General features: G+C 32.8%; 2 protein-coding genes across 4 annotated transcripts; one reads left to right on the plus strand and one right to left on the minus strand.

Moving 5' to 3' along the window:
* Positions 1-6,497: 6,497 nt before the first annotated feature.
* LOC148782504 (alpha carbonic anhydrase 7-like) lies at positions 6,498-9,943 on the minus strand. The gene is made up of 7 exons (XM_088864117.1): positions 9,697-9,943; positions 9,282-9,499; positions 8,657-8,766; positions 8,395-8,497; positions 7,371-7,538; positions 6,881-6,934; positions 6,498-6,754 (listed from the first exon to the last, which is right to left on the minus strand). The coding sequence occupies exons 1-7, from the start codon at positions 9,878-9,880 to the stop codon at positions 6,653-6,655; spliced, it is 939 nt and encodes a 312-aa protein (XP_088720243.1). The 5' UTR covers positions 9,881-9,943; the 3' UTR covers positions 6,498-6,652.
* Positions 9,944-16,843: 6,900 nt separating this feature from the next.
* LOC148782505 (alpha carbonic anhydrase 7-like) lies at positions 16,844-24,642 on the plus strand. 3 transcript variants are annotated; one of them, XM_088864118.1, is made up of 7 exons: positions 16,844-16,999; positions 17,128-17,345; positions 18,072-18,181; positions 23,032-23,155; positions 23,256-23,426; positions 24,330-24,383; positions 24,475-24,642. In XM_088864118.1, the coding sequence occupies exons 1-7, from the start codon at positions 16,873-16,875 to the stop codon at positions 24,547-24,549; spliced, it is 879 nt and encodes a 292-aa protein (XP_088720244.1). In that variant the 5' UTR covers positions 16,844-16,872; the 3' UTR covers positions 24,550-24,642. The 3 variants fall into 3 exon arrangements, 2 of the variants coding, with proteins under 2 accessions (XP_088720244.1, XP_088720245.1); XM_088864119.1 differs by having other exon boundaries at positions 23,053-23,155; XR_016053611.1 differs by lacking the exons at positions 23,032-23,155; positions 23,256-23,426 and having other exon boundaries at positions 24,475-24,545.
* Positions 24,643-24,673: the final 31 nt, after the last annotated feature.

Consider the following 24,673-nt stretch of genomic DNA (forward strand, 5'->3'; position numbering starts at 1 on the left):
ATAACTGAAGAAACCATATAAGAAAAACATATTTTACATAAGAATCTTTAAAACGGAAACCCAAGATAAAGTTAAAAGAGCCCAAAAGGCTAATGCTCGAGAAAAATATTAACATTTCAACACAATTGCTAGAAGCATAAACCAACCTACTACATGAGGATGTTATTGTTGCATGTTCTCCACCATGGACTAGTGGTTCCCCAACACAATATGAACAATACAATAAAAAAAATTTGCGCAATCAAAACACTTTTTTTTTATTGCATTGTGCGTAATCAAAAACATTTACGCTCAAAACAAGCACTATGTGTGCAATCGGTGAAAAGTTTAGAGACAGAGAGATGAAGAGGATCCCAGGAGGAAAAAAAACAGAAAGATGACAACACGTCGTTTTTTAAAAAAATTTAAAATTTTAAAGAAAGTGCACATAAATCCAAAATAAGGAAGGAGTGAAATCTCAAATCTTTAGAGAGAGAAAGAAAGGAAAACCCTTTCCAAAACAGGAGAGATAAAACTTTAGATTTAGAAAATGCAGGGTTAAGCACGGACTTAAAATGTAAAGAATGCGGCTTGTCCGAGGCCTACAGGAGATGGTCAGAATTTGACGCCATTAAAAATTGCATATGAAAACTTATTTTCAGTGTTTATGAACAGGCCAATCATTGCTATGATACCACATATTACAAATTTACAGATTTAAAAACTTGAAAAACATATAAATCTTTTGAGATCATTGTTCATGATTATTGAAAAATAAGAATTAAACAGTAAATCAAAACATACTTACCATGATCTAGCAATAAAAGACAATGGCTTGTCGTTCTAGTCTTCAAATAAGGAGATCAGGCTTCACCTCTTTTCTACTCCAAGCTTTCTTTTCTACTACTTCTTTAGGGAGAATGAGCAACATCACCTTATATCTTTTTCTTATTATATTTCTTTCTTTTATCCTAACCTATCATAGGTAGTTATCTTTAAGAGAGAGTTGAGGTGATGGTTATCATTAACTTTTATCTTAATATTGGATAACCAATTCACTTAAATTATGAACAATATTACCCATATATAATTATCGTTAGACTATAAATGAGAGATATTTTCTAATACATAAAAGACTATTTTGCAGAGTCCAAATCCAGAATCGCCTACCCGGACTAGGAATGGACTGAGATTGAACTGGTTTGGGAAGGTATGCATATATATAATCTCTCTTCTACTTTCCTTTCTCTATTTGCTTTTTTCTTTTCTCTCTCCTTCTCTCTTGCCTTCTCTTTCTTAACTGGTATGGCAGCCTGAGCCCTTTCCCAAGTGATGGGCTCAGCTGCTGTCCCTGTTTTACTCTCTTCTCTCTCTTGCCTTCTCTTTCTTGACAGAGACGGCAGCCAGAGCCCTTTTCCGAGTGGTGTGCTCTTCCCAAGTGGTGCGCTTAGCTGCCGCCTCCGTCTTTCTCTCTCATTTTCTCCCTTCTTCTATCTTTTATCTTCTCTCATTGATTGAGACGGCAGGCCGAGCCCTTTCTCAAGTGGCGAGCTTAGCCACCGTCTCTGTCACCTCTCTTCTTTCTCTTAGTCTTCTCTCACTAACTGAGACAGCAGAAGAAAAATAAAAGAAGAGATAATCATTTTGTTCTACAAAATAGTCATATAAACTTGCCTATGAGAAACAAAACTTCATTACCGAAAAACCCTACTTATAATATTTTATTTTAGCACTTGCTGCAAAACCTTGGTACTCTCTCTTTCGCTCTATTTTCACTCGCCTACTACCAAATTGAAGACGTTAACTACAGGAAACCCAAACCCAATCATAAGGCTATAATCTTTAATCAAAACGAACAGAAATAATTAATTAGTTATAATATATAATAGAATTCAGTAATAGTAATATAAAAATAAAACAAAGCATAAAATGACGTTTTAATAAATTATATTACTGCTAATATAATATTATTAATATAATAATAACATATAACCATAATAATATAAATCAACCATATACTATAAATTACAATAAAATAAAATTAATGTTATAATAATAATGATAATAATAATAATAATAACAACCATAATAACATGATAACATTAAGCATCAAAATGATAAATTAAACCAATATATCCTTTAGAAGTTGCTTAAATAATAAAATGAAAGAATGACTTTTTATTTTTTATTTTAATGTTAGATTAAAATAAAAACAAATTCATAATATTTTAGAAGTCGCTTAAATAATAAAAATAAAAATTAAATTTTCTTAAAAAAAATTTCTTTTTCTAATGTTATAATCAGAAATGAAAGCATAAAATATTGGGAAAAATAAAAATAATGGACATAATTTTGAAAACTATTTAAAAAGTCACAACTAAAAAAAATTCAAAATTCATCAAAAGTATCTCCAATGCATGAAGTGATGTACTTAAATTAAAATATTGAGAGTTAAAAGAAAATCAGGGTGGTTGTTTGAAATATTTTTAAAAATAAAAACATAGAAACGATTATTTTGGAAATTGTAAAAATTTTATCCATAAATAAAAAATAAACAGTAAACAAACCAAATAAAGGAAGGCCTAAAATATTTAGACACAAATTTACCAAGCTTAATTTAACATAAAAAAAGAGAAAAAATTTATTGCATAAAGATAAATTATTTTCTTAATGCACAAAGAATCTAATGAGAGGCTAATAAAAAATACTGACTAAATAGAAAAAACGATACATCTTAATGATTGGAAATTCTATAGGAAATCTTTACGGTTAAATTTTAGTGTTCTTATAAATGTGCATTGAACATGATGGAAAACCCAATGAAAGGATAAAATAGCTATAGATCATTTAAATTAATAAATCTAAAATTGTAAACTCAGAAAAAATTAAAAAAATATGTTAATTACATAAATAAATTACCAAACATTTCAATTTAAAGCTAAATATAAATATAAAAAATTAGCTCAACACCTAAATTATTAGTGTCATCACCTAAACTAATAGCTCTATATGTTCTATGGACCTTAACATTATATTAAAATAAAACACGTCAGCCTATATTATAATAAAAGAGCCTATGTTAAAGAAATATGTTCTACCAAATAATTTGTTAATATATTTGTTTGCATCACATAAATTAAAAAGCAAAAGGTCAAAATGGAGTTCATTTTAAAAATATAAATTTATGTAATGCATGCCAAATATCAAGAAGAAATCTATAAAAAGTCTTTCTAGTGCCAATGTTGACGAATTTTGATCTCTAAAATGGAGTAGAATACTTCTATAACAAAAATTATAAATCAAAGTATAATACAAAAAAATTAGTATAAAAATAAATAATACCAAATAATGAGTAAATTGTTTTTAAAATAATATGTTTAAACAGAAACCATAAAGTCTTTACGACCTTCAATATTCATTTACAATCAAAAGAGTTAGATAATTACCATGTATTTTTTTATCAATAGACAAGAAGCCACCATAAAAAATGAAAAATAATAAATATTAGAAAAAAATTAACTATACATTGACATATTAATTTTGTGCTTCCTTTAACAAGCATCTATATGTGCTTCCTTTAACAAAATCTTTATGGCTCTAACAGTGGTGGGCACATGAGGGATTATCATATATAACTCTATCAAAAACTAACCATACCTTGTTGATTAATGCATCTTCTTTGATTGGGCCAATACATACTGTGATCATATGCTGTACCATACAAAAAAAAAGAAAAAAGTTAGCTGAATCTGTGTAAGAGATGATGGAAAACTATGATTTAGAGTTTTAACTAATAATTCCATAAGCATAAATTGATATAATCAATTGTCACGATGCAAAACATTGAGATTCTCATACCGTATCAACTCGAAGTTATGCGTGATACACATAAAACTTAATGTAAAGCATACCTTATTAACTCGACGCAATGCGTGATACTCCAAATGGAAAATTTTAATAAAAAATTGGGTGAAAAATTGGTAGCTCCTATAAATTTTTTAATATCTTCTATTTCATGTCTATCTTGCAAATTAGAAAGAATATCTTCATCTATTTTATCTCTCATTGCACAACTCTTTTCTTTCGATTCTTTCTTGAATTATATTGGGATATATCTTTATACTATTTTTTATTTATTTCCTCTTTCATGTGTATCTTTCAAATTAGAAGGAATACCTTTCTATAATTTCTCTCTATCGCACAACTTCTGACCTCCTTGGATTATTCAGAGGTCTATATAGAAATCCATATACTCCTAAAATTTGTAGGTGCATAGAAATCCATGTAGGCCTCCTATTATTTGTGCGTACTCTCTCTCTCACACATTCACATACGTTTGCCTTATATATAATTAATGCAGTGTTTTACAAACGTGGCCTCTCTCTAAAATTTAGGATTTCTCCCTATCTCTTTAGATATATACCTATAATTTAGGATCTCTCTCTAGGTACAAAAAAGAAACGTGGCCACTCTTCAAAATTTAGGATTTCTCACTACTATCTCATTAGATGTACACCTATCATTTAGAATCCCTCTCTTTAGATATACGCCTACTCATTATTTTTGGGAGAGTATTCTCTAAATTACACAAATGAAACCGACACTCTCATATATATTTATATATATATATATATATATATATATATATATATATATATATATATATATATATATATATATATATATATATATATATATATATATATATATATATATATATATATATATATATATATATATATATATATATAGGGATATTATAAACTTCACAACCCTTCAAATTACAAAGGTTCAAGATAGAGAGTTTTGTGAAAGGTGGATTTATTAATTTTGTAGTCTATTTTTTAAAAAAAGTTACTTTTATGGGGCAATTTTGTAAATATTACTACAAAACAAATGGTACTTTTGTCATCTCCATAATGGGTAAAATTGAAATTTAACTAAAGAACAATGGCACTCTACAAATAAAATTCTAGAACACTAACTTCCAAAATGCCATTGTACTTTTAAAAAATTTTCAAATTTGTCCTTGCTTAATGGTAAAGTTACCTATTTAAATAATTTTTTAATAAAAAAGTAATGATTGTTTTGTTTAATACACCCACCACAATCCCTGCTAGCTTGAACCTTTGTATTTTGAGGGGTTGTCAACTCTAGACAAACCCATATACAAATTCTAGGTTGTTAAGAGCCTAAGCTCTATATAAACGTTTCCCTAGATATATATATATATATATATATATGGAATCATTTATATAGAGCTTAGGCTCTTAACAATCAAATTAGAGCCTACCTCAAAACTTTCACTATAAGAGGTTGTTTTGTTGCCCAAATATCATCAAATTGATCATCTCGACATCAAGATACATGGACATGAGAAAAGAAATGGATATTAAGTTATGGAAGTACTGCATCTAGTAATGCATTTTGGGACCTTAATTTTCAAGATTTTCATGTTTTCACATATCATCTTGATCTACACTATTTTTTAAGCTTTAAATTTTATAATTAAAGATAAAAATATATTTTAAGGCTATCATATATATATATATATATATATATATATATAGGCATAGTTTTTATAGAGCCAATGCTCTAAACAATCAAAGTAAAGCAAACCTTCTAGAAATGTGGTTTCAATAGGAGAAATCTTTGTGATAGCCATTTCATCTGTAAACGCCAATGGCCCGGATTGAATATGGGCTGATCTGACGATCACAGATGTCCGGTAGTGTTTGAATTTTAATTATTTTATTTTACAAATTCAAATCAGTTGAAATTTTTGCCTTTTTTTTTTTTTTTTTTCAAAATAGGCGAATGTACGAAAAATATCAGAAAAATATTTTACATGAAATAAATTGACCAAAATACCCCTAAAAGTTTTAGGGGTATTTTGGTTAATTTGTTTTCATGAACTATGGTTTTTATATTTTTATTAGGTGTGCCTTGATGATAAGAACACACGCCTAAAATTTAAAATGCTTTGGATTTATAGAAAAAAAATTCAAATTCAAACACTATCGGACATTCGTGATCGTCAGATCGGCCCAAATTCAATCTAGGCTGTTGGCGTTTACTGTAGGTGTACGCCATGGGTTTACACAATCTTTTTTGATATATATATATATATATATATATATATATATATATATATATATATATATATATATATATATATATATATATATATATATATATATTAATTAAGTTTATCTACTATTTTTCTAAGTCCCCCTAAATCACAACTGCATAAACTCCTATTTTAATTTTTATTTACTTTTTATTTTTGTGGAATGCGACCGATTTGAACCGATCCTTTTTATTTTTATTATTGAATGGTCAGGTGTACAATGTGGCCCACGGATCCCAACTTCTCTAACATTATGCACTTATAAATACAATAAGTTATTTTAGACAGAAAATCACGAATCCGACCGGTTGCGAAAACTCCAAACAAGGCGAATCACTAAACACCAAGAACAGATTAAAAGATTTCTTATCGATCCTTACGACAAATATGGAAGAATTGAAGGGCACTTCTTTATATTTGCATAAAATTTAATGTGAACTGGTAATCTAGTATAATGTTTATTGTCCAAGTAACAAATAAATTACATGCCCTAAAAGAATGAACAAAAGAAATTGAAGGGTACTTCTTCAATGTTGGTATATGTTAAAGTAAAAAATGGAGAGCAGGTGAAAGACGCCTTGGAGTGTAGAGGTCAACAACTCGTTTGTTGATGGGCTGCGTTGGCCTCGCGTTCGCCTCAGCTTCCTGTAACATAATTAGACACAATTGGTACTATTTATTTAATAGGCATCATGCAAAATAAATGGATCACTAAACTAGATAAATCATGCAGTAATGTATATATATAATTATGAAAGTTGAAAGGCTTACATCAAGAACCGCAGCCCTCAAGAGCCTCAGCTGCTCTCTAGAGACCGTCCTCACCTGAAATTAACATTATCAAAATTTAAATTGGAGTGATTTACTTACTGACAATAAAATTTATGTAAAATACGAAATGCTCAGCATATAGGTGAAAATTAAAGTAAGTTGGTCAACCCATATTTTGTTTTTAAAAAAAAAAAAATTGCCCTTCGATCGATCTGAATTTTCATTATTTCTTTTTTTAATTATTTAGTTGGTAGAGCTTGGGTAGTGCCCTGCTAACAAACAAACTAGTCCTTGCTTATGCTTGGCTACATTAGAGAATACCAAAAGAGGGGAGAGAGAGAGGTAGCAAGAGAGAATCAGTGTGCGAGCTTTGAACAAAGTCAGGTGGAAAGGGGCCAACATTGGGTTCAAATCCTGGTAAATCTCGATAGAGAGAGGAAATTGCAATAAAACATATTTAGGACGAAGATTTAGAGAGAGAGTCGCAAACCTTCTTGACTATATTCCATGCAACGCCTTGTGTGCATGGTGGAGTGGTAAGAGAGCCCATATATCTGTAATACTTTCTACTACCCATCTTTATGGGCCTTGGATCCACCACGCCCACTTGTGCTTCAGCATTTTTAGAATCCGCAATAGATGATATATTACCCATAAGCTGAAATGATCAAAGAACCGAATTCTTTTATTTCTTCAATCGCACACAAAATCGTCACAAATTTTGTTAGTAAAGCAATGAAGAGAGAGAAAGAAAAAGGAAAAGCATGTCGACCAACGTAGATAAATTTGGAATGGAGAAAGAGACGATGCTACATACTGTGTTTTCCAGTTATTTCTATCCCTAATTGAAAAATATTAAATTTTAAAAACGGTGCTGCTCAAGCAGATCTATAACGATTCAATCTTTAAAATAGATGGTCTAAATAATATGTTATAAAATATCATAAATAAGTTGGATTTTGAATCTAAAATTTGAAAATCTAAACTATGATTTGCATGAATCTGGAAAAAAAAAAGTTAGTGGCTCGCGAATCACTTTTCCATGGAAAAGTGTTTAGGGAAGCATTGGAAAAGAGAAAGGAAGCAAAGTAAAAAGAAGAGCATTGAAGTTTGTAGGCCTACCGCAGACGGATAAGAAGCCTTAACAAAAACGGAGAGAAATCCTATTTTTAAATGGATTTTCGGCTAGAGACCATTTATTTTTTGGAAATGTATACGAGATCATTTATTTTTATTACAAGGAGCTCACAACTACTATTGATCATTAGATGTAAAATCGGGTGGTTAAGAATGGGCCACTAACTAGACACAATGTCCAAAATAAAAACTTTCAAATGTTATGACACATTTCCATCCATTAAACATTACATCCAATAGCTAGTAATGATTGTGACTTTTTTATATAAAAAATAAATAGTCTTCGGAAGGACGTCGACTTTAGCACTAATAAAGAGAAAACACTGTTAGACAATTAATTACCAAATAAAACACCGTTAGAGAGTGAGCATGATTACCTCCTTAAGAAAGGTATCAGGTCTGCCAATTTTATAGGTAATCCCAACCACCGCATTCTTCCCATCTTTGCTTTGGTGAACCAAGTGCACCTCTAAATGGTATCTTAATCAAACAACCCCCAATTTTTTCCGTCAATTGGGAAGTAAATGTGAAAAGCCCTAAAGTTTTGCAATAAGTGCGCGACAGGACAAAAAGGTCACAGAAGGAATGATGTCAAAAGGACAGAGACCCATGCATTGCATAATTGATTAATTAATTTACCTTGAACCATTGAAAGTGTGCTCGGAGGGTGAATGCCAATGACATTGCTTCAGAACATACTCCGTTTGGTTTATTTCAAGTGTTCCAGCTCCACTTTTCCCCCACTTAAGCTGCCACATCAATTTATAGTTACACACATAAACAAGTAGAGAGAAAACAATGTTTAATTAAGTTCAAACAACACAATAATGTTTAATTAAGGCTGCGGTTTCAATAAAGTTGCAACCTTAAACAATCCAATTTAGGCGTACCTCTAAATTTTATTACAACATGTAATTTTGATGTACAATTTTTTAGGATTATCTGAAAATGTATTTTCATATCTAATAATTAAATTTTAAATTTAAAAAATAGTTAAAATCATGTAGATCTATAAACATGTGAAAATCTTGAAAATGGACAGTTTAGATAATGTGTTGCAAGATGCACTATATTTGCGACTGAAAATTTCTTTTTTTTACACATTCATACATCTCGATATCAAGATGATCAATTAGAACGTATTTTAACATTAAAACAACCTTTTTCGATAGATTTTGGAGGTGCATTGTACTTCTACAGTTGAAACCCTATATGAAGTTTTCCCTTGATTAAGTTCAAACAACACATATAGAGAGAGAGATACCATTATATCATGGCCTCTGTTCTTTAGGATTGCTTTAGCGGGCTTATATTTTCTCTGTAATCGCCCCAAATTTGGCAGAACCTCCACCCTTTCGTGAAGCAGGTCAATGGGAGACTGCATATCCCCATTGCTACAAGCCCTCCATTCGGGATAGAGCTCGCCCCAGTGCTTTGGCCCCCTTTCACTGTCTTCCAAATAATCAAATTCTCTCTCATCCTCTACCATTCATCAAACAAAAACTTCATATGAGAGAGAGAAAACATCATGTGAGAGAGGATACAAAAGTAAAAACCAGAAATAAATTAGATTTAGAAGGAAGAGAGGAACAGAAGAAATTGCAGGACGATAAAAATAGAAGGAAAACAAAAACTGCAGTATATAAAGACAGAGAGAGAAAATGGGTAGCAAAGATTACCAACTTCCTGTGAAGCCGAAGGAACGGATTGTGTTATGATGAGAAAAATAATGACAGAAGACATGAAGCAAAGGGTAGGCCTGCATAGATCCATGCCGATCCTCTCTCTACACAATGTGTCTCTCGCTCTAACTCGAACGAATTTGTAAGCATTTATAGCCTCGCCCTTGAGCATGTAATGCATATATGCCGTGCACAAAGATTTGGTCGGCGGGTTCTTCTTTCGTAGACGAGGAATTGATACCGATAAAGCAACAATAAACTATGATAGGGTTTTCAAAATCCGTACCACCCGTGATGACTTCAATGAATTCTCTATTATTGTTCTTTTATTCTTTTCTTGTGTTGGGACTAATAGGGTATATCTTTCAGGCTTTTTTTTTCTTTTAAAAAAGTAATTCAATGGGGAAAGTGTGAAACCATGCCATCTAAATGTAAAAGGTGCAGTAGCGCCGAGGCTCTAAACAATTAAAGTAAAACACATTTTCAAATAGGGTCGAGAAATTTTACTTTGGTCCTTGTGCTAATACAATAGTCAATGAAGTAGAAGCTAGCGGTTTATTGGAGGGAATTAAATTGCTTTTAAATTTTGATACAGAAAAGGTTATTAAAGGGGATTCAACGAATATTATATCATTGTGTAATATAGAAGCGCGAGCTCTTTGGAGACTCTCTTCCCTTTTTCATGAAATTGGTGACGTTCTTCAGTCACTTGATGTTGAAATACTTCATTGTTACCATGAAGCAAATGCTGAAGCTGATTCTATTGCCAAGGGTGGTCCTTTTCAATCCTCATTGGTGATTACCAAATTTGTGTGATGTATCTTTATGTATTTCGTTCCCCTTGTAATTTCACTTTTTTCCATAAAAGTCATGTGTTAATGTTAAAAAAAACTAGTTTAAATATTGGAAATATATGTAATAACCTTAAAAAATATTTTTTATCTTTAATTATAAAATTTAAAGCTTCGGAAATGGTCTAGATCTAGCAGATCTATAACAACATGAAAATCTTGAAAATTGATAGTCCAAAAATGCGTTACAAGATGCACTATTTTCGAAACTTGAAATCCATGTTTTTCTCATGTCCATGCATCTTGATGCTGAGTTGATCAATTTGAGGATATTTGGGCATCAAAACAACTTCTTCTAGTGAAATTTTTGATATGGGCTCTAATTTGATAGTTTAGAGCTTCGGCTCTATAGGAACTTTTTTTAATTGTAAAAGCAATAATATAAAAAATAGGGATATTTACATACATACAGGGTTAAATTTATAGAATTACCAAAATCTACTAAATTACTCTTTGATCGATATTTTTAGAATTTACATTGAGATTCATCTTTTTGTATTGAGTGGAAATCAGTTTGGAAGACTCTTTGAACATAGAAAAACTGATGTTTTTTATTTCAATAAATATACCCAAGTAGTATGAGGACAATCATCAATAAAAGTAACATAATGTTTACAACCATCATAAGAATCGACTGGGGTTGATCCCCACACATCAAAATGTATCAAATAAAGTGGTTCCTTTAAAACATGTACAGAAGACTAAAAAGGAAATATTGTATGTTTTGAGACTTTTGAAACTTAAAAAGAATGAGAGTTTAAAGATAGAAAATGCATTAAGATTTTTCAAAACTTTATCTGAAGGGTGTCCAAATCTTCAGTGCCACAATTTATTAACATCAAAATTATCTTGACTGGCAACCAAAGCCTTATTCTCTTGATTAAATGATTTTTGCCCATGAGACAATCTTCCTTCACCAATCTTCTTCCCTGTGGCCCGGTCTTAGAAAATCACAGAGTTGGGAGAAAAAATAACATTGCAATTCATGCTTTAAGTAATTTTACTAACAGACATCAAGTTTGAAGAAAATGATGGAACAAAAAGGACTTCAGAGTTTTGTGACTTGGAGAAGAAATTGATCTTACCAACACTATGGATATGAATTAAAGAACCATTAGCAATAAACATAGGATTTATATTTTTATTATTTTTTAGGTTAGATAGACACTACAAATTACCAGTCATATTAATTGTGGCCCATGAGTATACTATCACTGAACCAGACAAAGGTTCGATGGGAACAAATCCAGCTATGGAGTTATCAACGCTCAGCAATAAAACAACCTGCTCTAATACCATGTAGAATTTACAATAAAAGAAATAGTGTTGAGAGAGAATAACCAACAATACATATATATGGTTCGGCCGTGATGCCTACGTCATCCGGAAGTAAACCAGTATCTCTGATTTACCAAAGATTTAGAAAAAATTCTCATTACAATAGTAATCCCACAAAATAAAAAAACTCAATAGTAATTCCACGAAATAAAAAAACTCAATATATCTTGTAATATACGAGATAGAAAACACAATATATGGTTTCTATAACTGTGAACAAAAGCCAAGGGAGGAGGAAAGATGGCGTAGGTTATGGTGTTGAGCTACTCTTGCAACTATCGCTGTTCGGATTCTTAGAGAGAGAGACACACAGAAAAATCAACTTTGGACAATTCATAGGGCAAAAGCTACAGGTCAAACATGGGAAATTGTTATCGGGCCTGGGGCAGGCCATTGAAAGCCCCGCCATTATCGGGTGGGCCTGGCTCTTAAAGGGCCGAACCAAAATGCGCATAAACATTCTTGTGTCTCTCTTTCAAAAATGGGTTTTGGAGAGAGATGTGGACTGGTTTTTGGAGAGAGAGATGGACTAGAAAATGGGTTTCTAATTGGATTTTTGAGAGAGAGAGCGGGGACTTGGATGCCTTGACGAGAGAGAAAACCGAAAATCTCGAATTTAATTATGAGATAAACACCCTTTTTAGTATTTTCATTCCTCAAAGGGGTTTTAAATTTTTTAAAAATTAATTAGTAAAATAATAATAATAATAATAATAAAAACTGGGTCAAGCCTGGAATGGTTCGGGCTAGGTCCAATAGGCCTAGTAGGCTTTCTTGTCTGGCCAGGCTTTGCATAAAATTCAAAGGCCTTACCAGGCTGGGCTTGGTTTCTAAATGAATTTCCGTCGTGAACGGGCCATTACCGCGTTTATTTCTATTCCGGGACTTACCGGGCTGGCCCAAAACAGTTTTGGGCCTTTTGGTAGCCAGCCCGGCACACTGGCAGCCCTAGCGTGGATAGGAGCGTTCCAATGTATGGCCAACCATGAGTTGTCTCGGTTCTAAACCGATCGTCTTGATACGACAACTAACGAAATCAAAACGTTCCCTCTGCGACAATCTGAATATTACCTTATTTATCACATTCCTTTAATACCTCGCGATTAACCCAAAAAAAGTCACATTGAACCGGTTTAAAAAATTGGTGACCCGATCTGCTGGAAGATATAACCATAAACGATAGGAGCCTTCCAATGTAGGGCAAACAATGTGTAGTCTCTATTCTAAACAATCTTCTTCATACGAACTAACGAAATCAAAACGTTCCCTCTACGACAATCTGAATATTACCTTATTTACCACATTCCTTTAATACTTCGCCATTAACCCAAAAAACAATCTGAATATTACCTTATTTACCACATTCCTTTAATAGTTCGCCATTAACCCAAAAAACAATCTGAATATTACCTTACTTACCACATTCTTTTAATACTTCGCCATTAACCCAAAAAAACTCACATTCAACCGGTGTTTAAAACATTGGTGATCTTATTTGGAATAGATGATGTCACGAATCAACATTGCTACACAATAAATTGTAAATTGTGATTCTGACGTCATGACTTTTTAAATGGGATATATATTTTCTTTAAACTTTAGTGACCCACTCAAACCACATGGCTTTGCCACTTCATCATACCCTGCTACTGCTTGAAGAGATTGAGTAAGTTTTATAGGGTTTTGCACTCCTACTATTTTTCGAAGTGGGACAATGTTGTTTGGGTGCATTTAGACCATGCATTTATATCGCTTTGCATTATTTAGGGCGCCAAGAGCATCTATTTATATGAATATGCATTTAAAGACGCATTAATTAAAAGATTTTATTTAAAATCTTCCTCATATGTCCATGCTTTTATACCTCTGTTTCCTACTATAAGGTAGGTTTTAGAATACTATTTAAAGCACTATAAGGTAGGTTTTAGAATACTATTTAAAGCACCCTGCATTTATACGATAAGGAAGGTTTTAGAATACTATTTAAGGCATAATCTTATTATTGGAGCATATTCACTAGTATTTTAAAATTTTCCTCATATGCATTCAATGGTATTGTAACAATTTTTTAAATCACGTTTATTATAGTAGTATAACTAATAATTATGTATTGATGGCTACATCTTGTGTTTTATTTATGGTAAAAGAAGGACGGACATGAGAAAAGATAAACTTCAAGATTTAGAAATTGTGTATTTTGCAACACATTTTAGACCGTTAAATTTCAAGATTTTCAAGCGTTCATAGATCTGTCTATCTACATTATTTTTGAAGCTTTAAATTTTATAAATAAATACAAAAATATATTTTAATTCTATCACAAAGATTTTCAATATTGAAACCATGTTTCTTGATACTATTTCAAGGTAGGCTCTAATTTGATTGTTTAGAGCCTTGGCTCTATACAAACTGCATCCTTATGGGAAAAGTTTATATAGAGCCGAGTTTCTAAACAATCAAATTTGAGCCTATCTCAAAAATTTCACTAGAAGAGGTTGTTTTGATGTTCAAATATATTCAAATTGATCATCTCGACATCAAGAAGCATGGACATGAGAAAAACATAGATTTCAAGTTTTGGAAATAGTGTATTTTGTAACATATTTTAGACCGTTAAATTTCAAGATTTTCAAGCTTTCATAGATCTGTCTATCTACACTATTTTTTAATTTTAAACTTTATAGATAAATATGAAAATATATTTTAAGACTATCACAAAGATTTTCAATATGGAAACGACGTTTCTCGATACTATTTGAAGGTAGGCTCTAATTTGATAGTTTAGATCCTAGGCTCTATACAAACAGCACCCTTTATTTATTAACTTATTTGTATTACAAATTATGCAATGCATTATTTTTTCTTATAGTTGTAAATAAGATTTTTTTCAATTAGATGATATTATAATACACTTAACATTTGTTCTTATTTGTGTATTAAACAATTATAAAATATAAATAAATAATTTCAATTTCAGTAACTGATATTATAATTAGCTAGGTTCTGATAATTTTGGATGAGTAAAGAAATTAATAAATGTTTGATACTTTGATGTGAAACTAATTTTACATAAATTATTTTTTTAATATTTTAATATAAAAGTGTTTTTTTATATTTTTGGTTATTTTGATACAATATTATAATGGGCAATGATCTTATGCAATGGTTATATTATAGTATAATGCAACCACACTTCTAGAAAATCATGTTTGTGGTATTTATATGACCTAAAATTTTGCACACACACTCTCTTCATCTCAATAATCAATAAAAAAAAAAACAGTTAGATTTGAATCCTAAATAGGGTCAAAATGACCTCCCTCCAACAACGAATCTAAACTATTCATTTGGTGAATTTCAAGATCTTAGCTTTTACAAACTCAAAATCATTTTTTTCTTTTTTAACATTGTTCATCTAATGATAATAAAGCTATTTAAAAAATTGGAAAAGAGCTAAATTCCTTCTAAGGCTAGATGTAAACATCTTATCAAAATGAACGGCCTATGTTAATTGGGCTAAAACAATACTTTTTATACTCGATTTTCAAATTATTATTTTTTTGTGATTTTTCATTATAATGAAAAGAGTGTATATTTCAAATTTTAGATCAAACTAACGATCCTAACATAGTTTTTGAAGGTTGTTGCATTATATTATTATGCAACTGTTGTATGAATCACTGCCCTATTATAATATTATATTATAATTAATAATTATACAAATATCCAGACAGGAAAACAACGTCGCAATATTCACCTAGTTTTACAAAGTAATAAAAGTACATAATGGACCAATCGTAATTTCTTTTAGAAACTAAAAAAACATTATTTTTAGATATTTATAGCAATTTTTTAAAAAAACTTTTGAGGTAAAATTTACCAATTCGACCCATTCTTGAATCCGATCCATCCTCCACGACTATGGATGTGAATGAATCGCATCGCGGACGAGCTTTTTTCAACCTTGCATTCAACAAAACCAACCACCCGTTACCACCACACAATCTATTTATCATTACATGCCTTGAAATCCAAAACATAAAGTTTTTTTGTCCGCGGACTTTAGGATAAGTTTTCTATGAGTCAATAGAATTAAATGAGTCCTCTCTCCTAAATTTTGGATTCAAATGTTTAAGGAATGGAAATCTCAACCATGTTCATAATATTTTGAAAAATAAATTTTAAAAATAAAAATAAACACTTTTTAACATAATTTGTGCATAATCGACATTAGAACTTTTAGGGGCCACCATTTTCTAACACCCATCTCGAAGATGGATGTTAAAAGCTTCGGGGTACCATACTGTAGGAGTGCGTCCCTGTAACACGCACTACTTTCCCTCTTATGTTTATGGATTTAGAAACTCTCTAATAAATTGAGGTAAATTAGGTCGCATAGTTGCACAGTAACCATTGCCCCAAATTACCGTCCCCAAAAAAGAAAAAACAGAAAAAAATAGAATAAGCAGACCAAATGACAAACAGCAATAGAGAATAATTGTTTCATGCGGGCTGACATACATCTTAAACTTGTGTACAAATAGGCGGTCCATCAAAAAACAATTGAAATGAGGAGTCTACATGTTTTCTTAATAGAATTATCATTTTTTGTTTTCAAAATTTATTTATTTTTCATATTTTGATCTTTATGTTAAAGATTATACATTCTCTAAAAATTAGGAACGAATTATATTTCAAAAATAAATTTATTAAGGGGCCCGTATTTCTACCTATACGGGTTTGGCCGCATTCTAATCACGCTTCATCATTCAATTACCAAAAAAAAAAGCAAAAATAATAATAATAATTCATTGTAGTCGTCACAGCTGGTACGGACTTTGACAATCCTTTCCTATTTTATTATTACTATATCTATGTCAATTCATATTCCGAGAATGAAGAGACCCACAATCAAAACTCCTATATATATTACAAGCCCAATGGCGAGGCAACACATACTATTCGTTAGAGATAGAGCGAGATAATGAGTAATACATTTTGTAGAGAGAGGATCGCAATGGATCTATGCAGGCCTACCCTTTGCTGCACGTCTTCTTTCATTCTTTTTCTCATCATAACACAATCAGTTCCTTCGGCTCCTCAGAAAGTTGGTAATCTCTGCCACCCATTTTCTCTTTTTCTTTATATACTGCAGTTTTTGTTTTCCCTTTTTTTTCCGGTCTTCCTGTAAGTTATCTCTTCTCTCTCACATATGAAGTTTTTGTTTAATGGGTGGTAGAGGATGAGAAAGAGTTTGATTATTTGGAAGGCAGTGCGAAGGGGCCGAAGCACTGGGGCGAGCTCCATCCCGAATGGAAGGCTTGCAGCAATGGGAATATGCAGTCTCCCATTGACTTGCTTCAGGGAAGGGCTGAGGTTCTGCCAAATTTAGGGCGTTTAAAGAGAGAATATAAGCCTGCCGAAGCAATCCTAATGAACAAAGGCCATGTTATAATGGTATCTCTCTCTCTCCCCTCCTCTTTATGAGTTGGTTGAGTAAATCTACTTTTCATCTGGCTCATTGGGTCAGTGTGTGTGCTTCATGAACAAAAATGAAATTTAGTAACTTTCTTTTTCAATTTTTTTTTTATCTCTTTTTCATTAGTATGTCTTAGAACACAAGTGGACAATCATCTCTCTCTCTATACTTACTATTTGAACACAACTTTTTTTGTTTGACCAAATGATTTCTCCCTCATAACATACAATCAATTTCCTCCCTCGGGCAAAATACACGCTATGGATACTTTTCAGATCTCAAATTTTGGGACGTAATCTTTAAAATGCATGTAATAATCTTGTCAAAACTATTTTTCACAATAAACTATTTATGTGCTAAAAAAAACTTACGCCTCAAGATTGAATCAAGACGGTCCAATTTTTAAGGGCTAAATCCAAGTGTTACAAAACTTAAAATTCAAATTCCTTTCTGTAAAAAGTTATTGTACAGCAATTATTATGTGTTTTCCATAATTTAGACTAAAACATATCTCCTGAATAGATGTTTTGAGTGAGGGAGGAGATTCACGATATGAGCAGAAGCATAGTATATGCGCTCCTTCCTTTATTAAGTGTGTACTTTTTTAAGCGCAGTTGTACATTCATCTATAATTGTAATCGAACATTATAGTTAAACATTGTTCTCTCTCTACTTGTTTATGCGTGTATAAATTATTGTGGCAGCTTCAGTGGGGAGAAATTGGAGCTGGAACAATTGAAATAAATCAAACACAGTACGTTCTCAAGCAATGCCATTGGCATTCACCCTCAGAGCACAGTCTCGATGGTTCAAGGTAAATTAATTAATTAATTATGCTATACCTGGGTCTCTGTCTTTTGCACTTTAGATTAATTAATTTCAATCATATCGTTCTTTCTATTGGAAACTAAATAATTTTTTTTGAAAAACCTAATATATGAGACAACAACGTATATTCTCTATATTTGGGGATACCCCATTTTTATGGGGTGTGAATCCTTAAGGATCTGGTAGCACGTGACCCATAGGAGATAGACTTTTTCACGTGTAAAATAAAGGGCATAGATAGGTGGGTCTCACATATGTCTCTCTTGATCTTTCCTCCTTACAAAAGTAGTTGTCGCAAAGACAGAAAATATATGAAAAAAAAAGATGCAAAGAGAAAATTAAAGAAAAATGGTAAGTTTTTTATAGTAATTTGGTTGGGTGTTTTAACGAGAGAAAAATCATATTTTAGGGCTTGAGCGAGAGCTTATGATCTATTATATTCTTCACATGATTGTTTCTGATTAGTGGAAGAGCACGTTACTAGACATAGCCAACTTGCCAAACCATGTAAATCTTTGTGCCTTGCTTGTATAATTTTTTTGCATTATTTTTTTCCCATTAATTTTCCAAACCTTGGTTGTTTTCGTCTATGATCAATATTAGAGCGTTAAGATTTAAGATCCTCGCTGAGCACAAGATTTGTGGCAAATCGCAAATATTTGCAATGGCTTGAGGAAGTTCAACTATATATGAAACTCTAAAAATTTGACAGTTGAGAGATGGTTGTGTAGTATCTTTAAAAGACAGAGAAAATAAACATGAAAAGTTTGATGATTTGGAATTTGATGAGAATGATGAATTGACCAGAGCAAATATTTTCTTGGTTCTTGATGCGTTTGTTTTAATCAATGTCTCTTTATAAACTACTACGAAAGATTTATGGGCTAGGCTAAAATGTACTTATAAAGGTAAGTCTCTTTCTAAAAAACATTTTTTTAAACAAGAACTTTTACAATCTCAAGATGAGCGATGGCATATCTTTAAAGGGGCACGTAAAAGATTTTAATGCCTCGATTAGCAAGTTGATGTGACTAGACGTAAAAATTGACAAAGAAGATAAAAAAATATATATTTCTTTATTCTACGCCGAAATTATAGGTTGGATTGATCGTGAATCTCAATAGTATGAAATCTCTTGAATTTAATTATATTGTTTCAACACTTCTGATGTAGGAGTCTATGTGAAAGTGTTCACGCTCCGGCCTATGCTGATCTCTGGGATGAGATCAACTCAAATCTTTGTAAAACTCAGTTAAATTATGGAAAAATAAAGAACGTGGGATTGCTTAAATTATGGGTTCAAGAACGACACAGATCTATTCATATCCGATTCTTTACTAAGTCCATTGGCAGCGCCAGCTTCCATATCTGTTTATATTGCTTCAAAAACTATTTTAAATTTTACTGACTAATGAATCACCCAAAATTATAGAAAAATAAACTTGATTAAAGAAGAAAAATATACTAAATTAAGTAGAGAAAAATATTTACCTTCTAGGGACTTGAAACCTAAAGTTTCGGGTTTGGATCAGTCCGCTCTTCTGGTGCCACCATCTTCTTTTTTAATTTCTTTGCTTGCTCTAATTGGTAGACATAAGTCCTTTCACCTAGATTTAGGATTCCTAAGGTTTGGAAAAAATTAGGGATATTTAGATAGAGTCTACCTTGGCTTTGCTTGGGTTTTGAGGAAGTTTTCTTTAGTTTTCTAATGTTTTGGGATCTCCTAATGTAAAATCTGAATATTAGATTTTTTTGGGATTTTTTTACCATTTTTAGGAATTTCCTAAAGATTTTTCTTTCTTTTAAGTAATTTTTTAGTATTTTCCCAATTTCGAAATTTCTTTGATTTTCTAAGGATTTCCTAGGGAATTCCTAGGATTTTTTTTATTTGAGGGGGTATTTATAGGTTGAACTAGGGTTAAGGTTGAAATTAATCAACCTAATCTCCTAGTTCAATTAGGATTAGATTTATGCCATTTTTCTTCATTTTTTAGAATTTTTCAGATTTTTCCACAATTAAAATGGTGTCAAAACACAAAGTTTAGACCATCAGGCCACGTTTGGGCTTGCCGGGCCGTGCGACATGGGCCATGGCTCCATGCACAATGCACACAGCATCCTATGGACTGCGTGACACATGGAGTGCCAAGCGGGTCTCTCACGCGCATTTGCAGTGCAGTTTGGTAATTCTAGCCCCTGAAGCTTCTAGGGCTTGTATCTTGTGATCGGGAGGTTCGATTTAGGTAGTTCTTAGACCATGTGTTGGGTTGGTTTGGGACAATTCTACTGGATCTAGGTTGTCTATGGTCTACTGAGGTTTCTGCAGTCATTTGGACTCGAAATTAAGTTTATTAAGAATTCCCTTAGCTAGAATTTTGAGGGGTTATCTATAGTTTCCCCTCTATGGTATTCACCTAGTGTAACGAGTGAATGGCAAAGAAATCCGAAGCAACATTTAACAGGAACCGTGCTGTTTTTTAGCCGGTGACACTCATTGTTGTAACGTCCGCAATACTACCTGGGACCCAGGGTAGTCATCTTTGACTTTAGACCATTTTTTTGAGATCTAGTTCTCTAATCGAACATGATTCTGATTTATAAGAAGTGATGATGTGATGAATTCCCAGTTATTTGAACTTCTTCTTTATCTTTTATTCTAATTCTTGGAGTCCACAGGTTCAGCCTTTTGCTTTGGGAACTTATAATGTGATTTATCTTTCCTAAGGGTTTGCAAGCATGGCAATTTAGGATCTGGTGGTGGCAGAAATATCATGTCCCTGCCTCCGTGAAACTCCTTCATTTTTTAATACGTTTTAGAAGATTTTGAATATTGGTAAGATTTTAAAACGGATACAGAGTTTTGGGTCACTTTTTAACCAAAGAAAATAGTGTTTTTAAAAACTTCACAAAACATATGAGGGAATTTTGATGATAGGTGAGAATTTTTAAATAACGGGTTTGATAAGCATTTTAGGTTCATGCTACCATAGAGCTTTGTTCTTCTTCTTTTTTTCAACATGAGCTTTTCAAGCCCCTACTTGGGACCTTTAGGACAAGGAATCATCAAGTCCCTTTTCATTTTGCAATCTTGACTCATGTGTTGTAATTTAAGGGAAAATATTTCTTGAAGTTTATGGGAAAACCAATATCTTGGATAATATGAGATATTGCACCTGATTACTCCGGATCTCCTTGGACTTCAAATTTTATCCCTTCACTGCTATTCCTTTGAAGTTTGGATAGTTGATGCTGTTCTGATTTAGCTTGGAGCCTTAGACTGATGCCTTTCGTATTTCTTTCACTTTTGACACTATTTCGACTTAAGAAGATAAGTTGAGGAGAATTTCTAGAGATTTTGGAGAAGAGACGAAGAGATAAAGTAAGTTTTTTCTTTTTTCTTCTATTAGGTCGGGGTCCCTTTCGGGAGTTTAACTTGGTGCCCATTTTTCCAACACTCGAGGTTACTATCGGATTTTCAGCCCGACATGCTTATTTTTTATATTTTCTTCATTGCCCCCAAAGTTCTTTTCAGATGTTCAGCCTAGTGATCATTTCCAAATCTCGAGATTCATTTCGGATTTTCAGCCCAACGTATTTCCTTTTTCTTTTGTTTCTTTTTTCACTTTTTGAAGAAGATGACGAAAGAGGAGGAGAAGAAGTAGAGGGTGGTGAAGGAGGAGGAGGAGGAGGAGGAGGAGAAGAGGAGGAAGGAGAAGGAGGAGAAGAAGAAGAAGAGGAGTTAGGGGTGTTTTTCCTTCTTGGCACTTTGGCCGGATAAGAATTTGATCATTCTTCCTTCTTCCAGGTGATAGTGAGGTTCTAGTCTTGGTTAGCTTTTGGATTTTTCTTATCTCTGGTTGATATTTAAAACTTCTTTGACAGTGGTTGCTAAATTCGTATTGAGTTTTTCCTTTTTGAATTTCTTCATTCGAACCATGATCTTTAGACTTGGAGTCACTCTGAGCTCCTAGTCCTTCAATCTCTTGCTAAATTAGCTACGCTTATTTTATTTTTTTTCTTTTTTTGCACTAACTCCTTAGACTGCTGATGCCATAGAGTAGGATGTCTAAGCAGAGTATAGATGCCCCACCTGGCTTATTTGAAAGAGAGGAGCAAGAGTTCACCCTACTCCTTTTCGATAATATTTTTTTATTCGCAGCTTCATTTTTCTCTTCAGAGATTGATGGCCTCTAGGCATTTTGGGAATCGTTGGATAAGGTGTGGGCCTCAACCAATACAAAATCATTATACTCTCTTCCAAATAATTGAGGAAAGGGTTTCCTTTCTTCGTTTAGTCCCAATCATGTGAAGAATGTGTTGTGCATTTTTGAAAGAGAGAACCATGAAGATGGGGCAGGTTTTGAAAGGTTAGATCTCATTTCAAAATTTGAATTTCAAAAAGTGAAGATCATTATATGCTCCCGTAGGAGCAGACTGTACATTAACTTCCTCAGATGAAAACCCTAGCTAGGATTTTTGTTTAGGAACCCAAATTTGGGGGATGTAACCTATTCAACACAGTGGGAAAGAAATGATGCACTATATCGGCCTGAAAAAATGGGTTATAGGTTTGAATAGAGATCATCCAATTTTCAGACAGTGAAATCTTAGTGTTTAGGGGTCCAAAGGCATAATTTTTTCATTGAAAATACGCATATGGTGATTCTGAAGTGGAAAAATTTCAATTCAAATAAATCCTCCTAAGTTGGTCTTCTTGCCTAAGGGATCAAGTATAAAATCTTCTTTGGCAGTGAGGATGCCCCTCTCGCTCTCTCTCTCTCTCTCAACCCCACCATGCATTTACATAAGTTTGCTGACATGAATTCATATTACAAGTACCTATGCCTTTGCCCGTAGATATGACTTGGAGATGCATATGGTCCATCAAAGATCAGATGGACGAACAGCCGTAGTTGCAGTGATCTATAAAGTTGGGCTGCAAGATCATTTCCTATTGAAGGTGAGTGACTGAAAATACTAATGCCTCTCTGGTTTTAAGTGGGCCATGGGATTTTGAGTATTTACTTGTACTAATGTTTCTGTGCGTTGGCTGTTGGAAGGTGACGGATGCGATTGAGGATATCACTGATAAAACAGGGTCCGAAGTGAAAGTTGGATTAGTGAACCCGGAAGATGCCATAGATTTGGAGAGAGAACCATACTATAGATACCTTGGCTCCCTCACTACTCCTCCCTGCGATGAGGGAGTCATGTGGACTGTTATAAAAGAGGTAAACATACCCAGAGGAGACTATAATTGCTTAATTGACATGCAACATGCACTTTTATATGAACTTAGAGCCAAGTGCATGTAGATAAGCCTAGCAATGGGCTGTGCAACTCAACCCAGCCAAACCGGAGCCCTCGTATATGTGACCGATCAGGCCAGGGCTGGTCAAGGGATTTCATAGCTTAGCTCTAAATTGGCGGCGTACAGCGTGTCATGGCCTAGATTGCCTAGTGGCCCAGGCCCAGGCCCAGTCTTTAACAAGCCTTCTTATCACATTGTCCACTCACCCTCAAAATCCCAGCCACTATCCACTTTATCACTTTCTAAAAGAATGAACACTTTGCCCCCCTGTTTTCGGACTACCTCTTCCCTTGTCTCAAGGGAGAATTAGTAGTAGTACATTTTTTTATAGAAAATGTTGTAAGGTGATGTAAAAAAAGGAAAATTTAAAAGATGAATTATGTTATATTTCAGTATTGTTAATTAATTTTAAAATCTAATTAAAGGGCAGATAAAGAACAACTGGTATTTTATGTGTGATTTGATAAACAAAAAAAAATATGTTGAATACGTGATAATATAGAAGTGATTTCATAAATACTCGTGAAACTTAAAAAGTAATAAGATCATCTCATCTCCACCCTTGTCACAACATATACTACCTTCCAGCTTACAGTATTTGCTCCTACCTAAGCTATGAATTATGTGAGGTTTCAGTTGTGGAGATGGGGCATTATTGGTGATCGATCTTATATTCATCGAGAAAGGAGCTGTTCTTTTTTTGTGTGTGTCGTAATTTGAAACTTAGATCCCCCCAAATAGCCTTCAAGTTGTTTTAAAGGCAGTCCCCTCTTATTAATGGCCAAAGTCGAATACTTCTCAATTTTCTTTTGCCTTATTGTAGGTGAAGACGTTCTCGAAAGAACAACTGGAAAAGCTGAGGGCTGCTGTTGAAGATGTGAGAAATTTCATTTAACTCGTACTTTTATCACAAAAATAAAATGAAAAATACTATAAACTGATGTTACTTGTTCGTCTATTTGTGACAGGGATTCGAGAACAATGCAAGGCCAATACAACCCCTGAACCAGAGACAATTATACATCTTCAACAAGGAGCGGTAGAAAGTGAATCAAATATTATTTTTGTAATATTTTTATATATATTAGAAGTTCAAAATAAGTTATGGGTAGGTCTTTTTGCGCGCATTGAGTGATATATAGCCACAAATACGAATGTTGGTGTCCA

Source organism: Amborella trichopoda, chromosome 4 (genome assembly GCF_054954075.1).
Source record: "Amborella trichopoda isolate Santa Cruz 75 chromosome 4, AtrichopodaSantaCruz75HAP2 v2.0, whole genome shotgun sequence".
NCBI classification, from domain to species: Eukaryota; Viridiplantae; Streptophyta; class Magnoliopsida; order Amborellales; family Amborellaceae; genus Amborella; species Amborella trichopoda.